Source organism: Perca fluviatilis, chromosome 16 (genome assembly GCF_010015445.1).
Source record: "Perca fluviatilis chromosome 16, GENO_Pfluv_1.0, whole genome shotgun sequence".
Classification (NCBI taxonomy): Eukaryota; Metazoa; Chordata; class Actinopteri; order Perciformes; family Percidae; genus Perca; species Perca fluviatilis.
The window spans coordinates 31,356,717-31,368,214 of record NC_053127.1 but is presented as its reverse complement, the minus strand read 5'-3'; the positions used below and the strand labels follow the sequence as shown (position 1 = coordinate 31,368,214).

Genomic DNA, 11,498 nt, shown 5'->3' with positions numbered 1-11,498 from the left:
CAATCCATTAGCTTTTCTTGCCAAGTCCTGATGTGCCATCGCTCAAGTGTGGAGCCTTGTGTTGCAGCTGTGTCACCTTAATATTGAAGTCAAACAAATTCCAGGCAAGAACCATGTAGCGTCAGATGACCTGTCCAGGGACTGAGAGAAATAAATGATCAGCACACTGTGTGTCTTTATAAAAGGGAATTTTTTTTTTTTTAGTGATTAATCGTTTTTTCCAGTGTTTATCCAAGTGTTATTTTGTCCTATTGAATGGTTTAGAGTTGCAACGATTAATCATTTAATAGATTGGTTGGTTGTTAACTATAAAAATATTCACCAACTATTTTGATTTTGAATTTGAGTTATTTTTTTGTGAAAATAAGCAAAACTTCTCTGATTCTAGCCTTTTTAAATGTGAATATTTTCTAGTTTCTTCACTCCTCTGTGACAGTAATTTCAGGACGTCATCTGGGGCTCATCTGGGGCTATGGGAAACACTGATCGACATTTTTCACCATTTTCTGACATTTTTATATTTATATATTGCTCAAAATAAATGTTAGTTGCAGCCCTAGAATGGTTGATAAAGGTCAAGGTGGGTCTTATATTCGTGAGAGTTGAGGAGGAAGATAAAAATGCAAGAAAGATGTTGTGCTCTTTTGTTGAGCTGGATATCCCCTGCTGTAGTGAAAACACATCTAAATTCTCTGACTGCAGCTTGTTAAATGTGAACATGTTCTAGATTCTTCTCTCCTCTGTGACAGTCAACTGAATATCTTTGAGCTGTGGACAAAACAAGACATTTGAGGACGTCAGCTTGGGCTTTGGGAAACATTGTAGGGCTGTGCAATCAATCAAAATTTTAATTGTGATTACGATGTCGGCTCCTAATGATCACAAATACAAAATAGTGGAGAAAGACGATTATTTTGAACATTACGTTTTGCAAGTCAACGCTTATTTTGTCTTGTGTCCTGAATGTTCAAATGGGAAAAGTATTGAGGGGGAATTTCACAGTTTAACATATGTTTTTAACTTTTAATTACTCATAATTACAAACCTCTGTCCAAAAGTCATTGAGGTATCGTGTTAAATAATTGTGATTACCATGTTTCATCTAAATAATCAGGATTATGTTTTTTTCCATAATCGAGCAGCCCTAAAACACTGATCGTCATTTTTCACCATTTTCTGACATTTAATACACAACTAATCCATTTATTGCCAAAATAATCAACAGGCTAATCAACAATGAAACTAATTGTTAGTTGCAGCCCAAGTAACAACAACTAATTTCTCCAGTACCTCTGCTTTTCAGCCTGATTTCAGTTCAGCTTCTCACTCTTATCTTTTTTTAATCTGTTCCTTTTTCAGGTGAAAATGCCAAAGAAAAGCAAAGCAAAGAGTGTAAAGAGACGGGGCAGCGATGCTGATGCTGAGCAGCTCCCTCCTAAACAGAGCAGGCCAGAGCCCGGCGACACTCCGTCCCCTCTGTGCTTCAGCAGCCCAGGCAGCCTGTTCCAGAGCCTCATCCAGCCCATGGGGACAGAGCAGTTCTTCAGGGAGTACTGGGAGAAGAAACCCCTCCACCTGCAGAGGTCTGATCCCCACACAGCCTCCTACTACCAGTCTCTGTTCCAGCTGTCAGACCTGCGGGGCCTGTGCTCCCAGGATCTGGAATACTGCAGGGACGTCAACGTGGTGCGCTGCATCAACGGCAAGAAGAAAGTGCTGAACAAGCAGGGGCACGTTAAGAACAGCGTTCTCAATAAGGACTTTGTTCAGAATAAGGCCACCATCCAGTTCCACCAGCCGCAGAGGTTCAAGGTGAGAGTAGGCATGGGTCAGTGTGAGATTCTGACGGCATGATAACCTTCAGCAGTTATTTTAAAATGTCTGGGTAAAACACAACAGTTTTTTTTTCTAGGAACACAATGTATTTTATCATTACACACACTGCACACTGGCAGGGAGAGGGATTTCTACGACTCATAAGAAAACAGCTCATACCACAGGAACGGTATGAGTTGAACGGTATGACTTTTTTTAGTGGTTTTAAAACCTCGACTTTTTCAGACCGTATTAGAGCTGCAACGATTAATCGATTAGTTGTCAACTCTTAAATTAATCGCCAGCTATTTTGATAATCGATTAGTCGGTTTGAGCAATCTTTTAAAACAAAAGTAAAAAATCTTTGATTGCAGCTTGTTAAATGTGAATATATTCTAGTTTCTTCTCTCCTCTGTGACAGTAAACTGAATATCTTTGAGTTGTGGCTTTGGGAAACACGGATCCACATTTTTCACCATTTTCAGACATTTTTGACACCAAACAACTTATCGATTAATCGAGAAAAAAATCAACAGATTAATCGACTATGAAAATAATCGTCAGTTGCAGCCCTACCGTATACTTTTAGTACAGGTGATGCTACTGCTGTTGTTAGTCCATCCATCGATGACTCGTTTCCACTGCGTTCCTTGAAGCTTGTTTCTCCGATCAGACAGCTGAGGGAAGCGGCTCTCATGTGGTTGTTGCTGTGTGTTGTCAGGATGAGCTGTGGAGGATCCAGGAGAAGCTGGAGTGTTTCTTTGGAGCCTTGGTGGGCTCTAACGTCTACATCACACCACAGGAGTCCCAGGGCCTTCCAGCTCACTACGATGATGTCGAGGTACAACAACAAATCCATGACTGGACTCATTCAGCAGCCGGGCCATTTTTGCCTTCATGTTGCCCTTTGGGGGCAGTAGTAGCCCAGTCCGTAGAGACTTGGCTTGGGAACCGGACGGTTGCCTGTTCAAGGCTGTCACATACGGACAAAGTAGGGCTGGGCGTTATAGACCAGAAATCATTATATGATATCATGGTATATTTTACAAAGTGGGCTAAATAAAGAGCCGAAGCCAAATGTGAGATGTCACAAGCACTTTTAAAAAAAAAAAACAGATTGGGATCAAAATAAAATGCAAAGACAGGGTTTCCTTCCCTGTTTGAAAATATACAGCTGCAACACAAAAAATATCTAAAATAAATAGCCTATTTGAAAGTGACTATTGTTGTGTAACTTTTAAATGTTTCTGAAACTAACTTCATCCGATGTTCATAAATGATCTGCAAATGAGACCAACAGTGAAAAAGAACACTATTATTTATATATATATATATATAGATATAGATATAGATATAGATATATATATTTTTTTCCCCCAAAGTCACAAAATGATTTGCGGCAGGTAGATGGCGCTACAGTAACACATTCTGATGGGTCAGAGATTTTGGGGTAACACCAGAATAGCCTGTGTTAGTGCATCCAGTCAGGTAAAAGATAGCGGGAGATTTCTTTATAGAGGCCTGATTGTATGTTAATGTTATTTTAGAAGTTATCTGCTGTAGTTATGGCTGATACTGGGGTAGGACCGTCACAGGAAAGAAGGAAATGAAACGAAGAACAACTAAAAGCTAAAAGGGAGAGTGAAAGACGGCAGGCGAAAAAGCGAGTCAAATTCGGTCGGGCTTTTAACAGATAGAGACAATAACGGGATAGTAAATGATTCTAAGCCCTCCCCGATTTTTGGCCCTCAGGTATGTAATATGTCTATTTCATTCATGAAATAACTTTACAATGCGCGATGTGGTTGTACGTCAGTAGCCAACATTAAATTATCTCCCCTTCCATTTAGCGCCTGGTTGTATTTCTTTTCAGTTTGTGTTGGCCTACTATTTTCTTTTCCCTTGTCCTCCTGTACCTGTGTAAAGCGTCCGTGGGTTTTATGAAATGCGCTATATTAATCTAAGTTAATATTACTTTGGTTACTATAACAATCTCTTAATGCTTTGGCTCGTGACCCAGTGACAGTGATACCAGGTTTAGCTCACGATACGTCCTAAGTAGGCTAAGTTACCGTATGCAACACTTGAAATGCAACGATGCATCTGTAACGTATTATTATATTGTAAGTTAATAATTTTTTGTCGTGGCAAAACCTGCATCGCGACTATATAACCTCCCGTTAACCCTAACTCAGTAATCTACAGCGGGCAATACAGCACCGCCCTATGAGAGAGAGAGAGAGAGAGAGAGAGAGAGAGAGAGAGAGAGAGAGAGAGAGAGAGAGAGAGAGAGAGAGAGAGAGAGAGAGAGAGAGAGAGAGAGAGAGAGAGAGAGAGAGAGAGAGAGGTGTATGATAGACAAACCTTCATTGACCATGAAGCTGATTGTTACTGTCCAGTCCTCTGGTTTATCAGTCTCTGAACTACACTGCAGAGTGGATTCTCTACTCCGAGTGACGGCTGATTCGTTATGAACCGGTCCAGCGCGGGTTGAATGTGCGTCGGCAGGAGGTCTCGGGCGTTACACTCGTCTTGTGTATGAAATGTCTGTTTCGTCACTGTGCTAAATGTTTATGATAATCTGTGCCGTGGTTCGCATCTCTGGCTGGGTCCAGCAGGCGCCTTCTCTCCCACTATTACTCATAGAAGTGAAGTTGGTTACATCCAGGAGGCCTACCGTTCTAATGCGTTTTTCGCCGTGGCAACCGCCACCAAGTTACCAGCGGTAACATTGGTACATGTACAGGTTTTCCTCCCATGCTTAACAAAATATACAGCTGCTTGTGCTAATAACAATTACAACCGAGCGCCTGTGTGTAAGTGGGGGCGGGGGCTGCACAGAGAGTGAGAGGACAGAAACAAACACAGGCACGGCTTTACAGAAGAAATGGATTGTGTAACGATACAAACGGCGTTGTCTAATCCCATATCTCGTTTGAAAATATATTGATACACCGCCCGGCCCCAGGACCAAGTAGAGTGTGGACTGGTAGCTGCAGAGGTGCCAGTTCAGCTCCTTGGCACTGCCGAGATGCCCTTGAGCAAGGCACTGAACCCCCAACTGCTCGGGGTGCCCGTTCATGGACAGCCCCCCTCACTCTAGACATCTCTCCATTAATGCATGTTTAAGGTCCGTGCACGTGTGTTTGAGTGTATTTCGGGCCTGTGTGTAATGTGTAACAATGTAATTTCCCCTTGTCCTCTTCCCTATGTCTTCTTCTTCTTCTGATGCTAACGGGGGTGCTCTTTGCCCAGGTATTCATCCTGCAGCTGGAGGGACAGAAACGTTGGCTTCTCTACAATCCTACGGTTCCTCTGGCAGCGGAGTACAGCGTGGAGTCCGAGGAGAGGATCGGCAGCCCGACCCATGATATTCTACTGAAGGTACAGCACCAAAACCAATGTACATTCATGCACAAATCATGTAGAAATACGTTGTTGCTTTAGAAAATAGAGTTCTGTGTTCTCCGTACAAGTGAGTCGGCTTCTCCCTCCACAGGCGGGAGATCTTCTGTACTTTCCCAGGGGAACCATCCATCAAGCCAACACCCCAGCAGGAGTGGACCACTCCACCCACTTGACTCTCAGCACTTACCAGAGAATGTATGGGACTCCTCTTCTGTACAGCTTTCACTTTATCACCGTGCCGACTAGGGCTGTATCTAATGGTTGGAAACTTCAACGCTTGTCTATTCATTCTGTTGAAACTCACAGTCGCAGATAAAGATTAGGCTACACATATATTATTACTACTATGCTATTTGTAGAATTGTAGAAATTCCACGTTCTGTGATCCTCTCTCCCTGTCCTTACCTCAGGGCGTGGGGGGATTTGCTGTTGGACATATTTCCCAGCTTACTGTGTGACCGCAGCAAGACTGAAGTCAGCCTGAGAGATGGCATGCCCAGAAGATTCTTACTGGTACAAGTTTGGATGAAAAATGCTACTTTTATAGCTTTTTAGCTAAAAGAGTGTGTGTGACGATAGTGTGCCGTCTGCCCCTGTTCGCGACAGATGCAGATGCGTGGCAGATGCTTTCACTCTCAAATTGATTGACTGATGTTTTAATATATGGAAATGAAGAACAACTTAATCCAAGAAATTGATGTTTATTCACATGTGTGTACATTTGTGACATTTCGTGACAAATGGCAATACAATAAGTTTTCACTTCACTGATAATCACTCGGGGCTGTAATCAGAATTGAGGACTGAAAGGCTTCGTTCACACTGCAGGCAAAAGTGGCTCTAATCTGATTTATTCGCCCACAATAACAGTGCGAACCGCACAAATCCCATGGAACCTGATCTTTTTCAATTGGGAATTTAGCCACATTCCTATGTGGTGCTAAATCAGATACAGATCAGATTGTTTGCAACGCGACCTCAGTCTAAACAGTCAGAATTTCAGAATTCAAGCAAATTTGACAGCACTTTACTCACACACCTGGCCCAGTTGCCAGCCAATAAAACCAAACTCTCTACGCACGTTCTCATGGAGATGGGTCGCCTGAACGGAGTGTCTTGCTCTAACGGTCTTGTGGAGAGGGCGCTGACAGATGTAGATAAAAGTAGCCCTTGAAATTTTGGACAGAATCTGTTTCAACCCACCAGTCCTGGCTCCGACTCCGCGTCCCCACACACCAGCGTACAGCAGCAGCAGCAGCCATTGCTCCCCATAAAGGCGTCATTAAAGATGTGGCTCCCTTTCTTATCATCCTCGCTCTCGTTATTTAATCACGAATTCGCTGGCTTTCCGCTAACTGTACATCTACTTATAAATGAAACTGTAAAACGCTGACTTCGGCTGTACGGCGGCTTGCTCCTGCTGCGTGTGGCGTCTTTGTAATTGTTATGATGTGCAGTCGGGTCGGTTCAGGACTGTGACATTGAAATATGACATAGGCCACATTAAAAAATTATGCAAACAGAAAAATAATTGAGAATTGAGCACTGAGGCTTGCAGTGTGAAGGTAGCCAAAGACACCACACAGCCTTGTTTTGATGAGGGGCTGCTTGTATTCTTGCTGTGTTCTACCAGCATGGGCAAGACATGCTTTCTGTTTTCATGTCACCACAAAAACGACGATGAGTCGTGAAAACGCTGTCCCAATGCTGTTAAGTGGGAAGCTCGTTCATGTTTTGGACTAGTATTGGGTTATTTCCTGGCTCCAAACTAACCCACTCACATGGAGGTTGGTGGAGGGGAGCAGCTGAGGTCATGTTTATGCAGATCAGGCAGCATGTCGTGACTTTGGGAGTCAATTTGTCATAGTATTGTGCAAACAGCCGTTTGTATGACTTCAGTTGGTCGGCACACATGTCCCCCTCTCCAGCAGTAAACATCTGCACGCCTCTACCTTAAACTGATGGAAAGCTTTCAGCAACAAGCACTTACACAGGCTCTGTCTGGGTCTGTCGGCTGTGTTCAGGGTAACGGTGAAGGCCTGGACGTCAGCAGGCAGCTGGCTGCTGGCCTCAGGTCTCTGGCTGATGAAATGGAAACAGGGATGCAGGACGTCCGCTCCACTCACATGAAGAGGGACTTCATCAGCAACAGACTGCCACCGTACATCCAACAGGAGCTGCTAACACCATGTAAGCTGGTCTGGGGTTGTATGTATGTGTTCAAACGTGCAATCTACACATGTACTATGTGCACAATAATATAATTCACTCTGCCATTGTGTGTGTGTGTGTGTGTGTGTGTGTGTGTGTGTGTGTGTGTGTGTGTGTGTGTGTGTGTGTGTGTGTGTGTGTGTGTGTGTGTGTGTGTGTGTGTGTGTGTGTGTGTGTGTGTGTGTGTGTGTGTGTGTGTGTGTGTGTGTGTGTGTGTGTGTGTGTGTGTGTGGCAGCTGGGAGGATTCCTGCCTTGGAGGATGTGGTGTGTTTGAGGTTTAAAGACCATATGGTGATAACCGTGGAGCCCAGCCAAGAGAGAACAGTAAGTCCATCACTGCTCACATATCCTGACAGGAAAGGTTGAATTTACTGACATGCTCACTTGTGTGTGTGTGTGTTTTTCAGGACGAGGCCACAGAGCTAGTAGTATTTGTCTTGCATTCTTTGAGGAACCCGAGGGAGAGCCACATGATGGGTGAGAGTTGTGATGAAGAGGAGGAGCAGGATATCTCCAGGGTAAGCTGCCGACTCGCTGCTGAGGTGCTTGTAATTTCCCTTCTTCACTCTTTTTAAAGGATAAGGCTGGCACAATGAAAACACCACATGACATGCTGCTGTCTGACCATGGATATAGACTAAACCTACTGTATTTCTTCATACTACGTGAACTTCTTCATTAGAGCTGCACGTAGGAAAGTCAGAAAGCATAGAGAGAAATACTATGGGCGTGTGTATTGGTCATAATTGCGATAATTACTGGTTAGTCTGGTATATGCGTACCTGCAAACTTGTCGCTTTTTGGCGAAAATCGCCGTTTTGAATGGGAAAATGTCATCCACGTGAATCGTGTAGATGCGAAGAGTTTTTATTTTGGTGTGTGGGGGGTCCGATACCTGGTGCTAATACGGCACACCGATGCCTTACCGACCGTTATCTACCGGACCGAATAGCAACTCGGATTTCAGTGTCTCATTTAGGGGCCACTTAAATGCCTCCGCTTCTCTCTGATGCTCCGAAAACGGACGTTAGAGGGAACTAAAACATCGCCGCACGGGACGCTAGTTAACACTACACTCGACAGCAGGTAACGTTAGCCTAGCGTTAGTAAACACGGTTAAAATGCTGACAGCTAAACGGTGTAAAAGTGTGTCTGTATTTCACTGGAGAGGATTCCAACAACAGTCTATAGCTGCCGTTGTCTGAAAAACAACACGGATGTTGCATTCACTTGAAATTTGCCTCGCCAGCCTTGTGCTGCATTCAAAGTTGTTGTAAAATGCCCTTTTCCCATCCAGTGGCTGTTTTTGTCGTTTAACTGGAATTTACTGGTGAAATAAGATATGATGTGTCACCTTTTTCAGCCCTTCTGAGTTTGGGGTATGTGAGCCATTGCACGGCTATAAACATGGAAGGAGAGTGTGTGTGTGTGTGTGTGTGTGTGTGTGTGTGTGTGTGTGTGTGTGTGTGTGTGTGTGTGTGTGTGTGTGTGTGTGTGTGTGTGTGTGTGTGTGTGTGTGTGTGTGTGTGTGTGTGTGTGTGTGTGTGTGTGTGTGTGTGTGTGTGTGTGTGTGTGTGTGTGTGTGTGTGTGTGTGTAAGAAGGGGCGCGTGCATGGATAAAATATAAATTAAAGACGGGGCCGACAACGCCACCTAGGTTTTGGGTGAGGCCTAGGACCTCTTACAGAGATTCCGATTTAAGAATAAAGATTAAAACAGGTCCTTTGTACCGGGGGAGAGCAGTTAAAACCAGCGTGTTTTAAAACAGGGAGTAAAAACCAGTTGAGTAACAATTTATTCAAAAACAATAAAAATTCCTCCTTAAAAATAATTTAAAAACTAAAACACAACCAACTAAAATCAAGCTAAAAATGGTCCAACAGAACAGGAGTGAGGGATTAAAATGTCCACAGGTCTCCGCTGGCAACCAGCTTCTTTGTCGTTCGGCTCCTCTCCTCGGGCGTAAAACTCTAGGCCAGTCAAACGTCCTTTAAAGTGCCACCACACTCAATACACTCAACAACCACCGGTCTTAAAAAGAGACTTACGCGGGAGGGAGAAGTTTTACCTTCTCCCACTGTTTGAGTTTACGGTGTAGCTCTCAGGCCTCCTCTGTGGCTCTCTCTCTGTGTCTCTCCGTCCACTCCTCTCTGTCTGCTCCTCTGTTTGTTCCACTCCATCTGTGGTGCTCTCATTCTCTCCATGTCCTCCTTCATGTTCTCCTGTTGGTCTCTTGTGCTTCTTCACCCTCAGTGTCCTCCATCATGTGCTTCTTCGCTGCGTGTTCCCTCTTCTGTTGCTGTTCTGTCCTTTTTATACCTAAAAAAAAACCCAGTTAATCCATTCTCTGGCTCCCAGGTGCCTTTACCCTGATTACTACAATGTTCACTGGTGGAAGTAAAACCAACATTAAAAACACACACCACACGTTTCAAAATAAAAACATGCAATATAAAAGATAAAAACACAGCAATTAGTAAAAACACAGCAAATCCAAGTAAAAGCATGCTTAATTAAAATCAACTTCCGCCCCGTGACATGTGGTCACAGCAGCTCATAGAAGTGGACATGAACAAACATCTGAAACACTCTGTGCATCAGTACCAAGGTTTGGTCCTTAATGTATGTGATGTTTGGTTGAGAATGTCCCCGGGTGTGTTTGTCTGCGCAGGGTCTGCAGTTCCCCGTGTCCCACCTCCAGGCCCTGAGGCAGCTCCAGCAGGCAGAGACGCTGGCTGTGGCCCAGCTCCAGCTGCCCACACCGGAGGCCAAACTCAGTCTGCTCCTGGCTCTCTGGAGCGAGAGCCTGCTGGTTGTGCTATAGCACACCACTACGTCAAAATATGAAACCCACATCAGTTGATATTTGTGTATACTACTTATGTCTCTTTGTTTTGTTGTGTTTTGTTTTTTTCTGGCTCCTCCTGAATAAAGCTGCCACACCTCCAGCAGTGCAGATGTAACTTATTGTCACCGTAGCAATACCAGTGGTGGAAGAATTATTCAGATCTTTTACTCAGGGCTCCAGACTGCGACCAAAATTTGAGAGTGTGTGTTAAACGTGGAAGGGGCGCGTCAATGAATCTGTGGCAGGCCAATGAGTGTGAGAAGGGTAGGGAATGGCCACTGTAAGTGGCTAATGTATGGAGGGGGAGGGTCCTAGAGGTAATTGAGCGCGCGTAAATGTCTGTGGGAAGGAGACTGATATCACAACCTGCCACGTGCGTCTGAACGATGAGCACTATTAACTATTGACTCGTTCTTCCGACCTGCGGCTAGTGTGCTAGTGCCAGAGTCTACGGTGTAACAGTCGGATGATGATTCAGAGTTGAGGTACTGTAAGGAGACGAACCCCCAGAACTGCGGGGAAAACAAAGTTTGCCGACAGTGCAGGCACTTCGCAGTTTAAACACAATACACTAGTTAAACACAATCTTAGAGTATGTCGTGACATGTCAATAAATAAAATAAGAAATGCCACTGCTGGTTGCTTTTAGAAGACAAGAGGCTGTAAATCAGAGCGCAGATGAGGCAGAGACGATGTTGAAATTGAACACGGCCTACTTCGTTGCAAAGGAGGAACTGCCCTTCACCAAATTCAAAAGGCAGCTCGACCTTCAAAGGAAGAATGGCTTAAAACTTAACGAAACATACAACAAACAATACAGCGTGCGCACAATCCGTTGGAGTCATTGCGGATACTCTGAAGGGGAATACTTACGCTAAGATCAAGGATGCTCCCTAGGCCTATATATCAATTATGATCGATGGGGACGCAGACGTTTCAACAAAGGAATGCAAAATCATATACGCGAGGATCCTAACCGAAGGGAAACCAAGGAATATTTTGATTGGCCACATCGACGTGAAACATGCACATGCTCAAGGTATGTTTTAATTCAAATTATGTTTAGACCCATCACTAACTTATTTAGCTGGCTTTACTGTGAATCTTTATTAATTTAAATAATCACTTAAGGTGCCAAAATGATTCAGCTGTGAGGTGTGATGATGACAGGGGGAAGAAACTGTTCAGGCATCTGGTGTTTTCGTCCAGTGAATA

At 44.1% G+C, this 11,498-nt stretch overlaps 1 protein-coding gene across 3 annotated transcripts in view; it reads left to right on the top strand.

Moving 5' to 3' along the window:
* Positions 1–10,386, top strand: part of riox2 (ribosomal oxygenase 2) — a 13,178-nt gene extending 2,792 nt beyond the window's left edge. For 2 of the 3 annotated variants that reach the window (XM_039778404.1, XM_039778402.1), the window contains 9 exons: positions 1,360–1,812; positions 2,537–2,656; positions 5,071–5,199; positions 5,315–5,418; positions 5,634–5,736; positions 7,248–7,413; positions 7,671–7,759; positions 7,843–7,953; positions 10,107–10,259. In XM_039778404.1, coding sequence (XP_039634338.1) covers positions 1,366–1,812; positions 2,537–2,656; positions 5,071–5,199; positions 5,315–5,418; positions 5,634–5,736; positions 7,248–7,413; positions 7,671–7,759; positions 7,843–7,953; positions 10,107–10,259 — 1,422 coding nt within the window. In that variant the 5' untranslated portion in view covers positions 1,360–1,365. Of the gene's footprint in view, positions 1–1,359; positions 1,813–2,536; positions 2,657–5,070; positions 5,200–5,314; positions 5,419–5,633; positions 5,737–7,247; positions 7,414–7,670; positions 7,760–7,842; positions 7,954–10,106 lie in introns of all 3 variants that reach the window. The other variant, XM_039778403.1, reaches the window with a different exon arrangement.
* Positions 10,387–11,498: the final 1,112 nt, after the last annotated feature.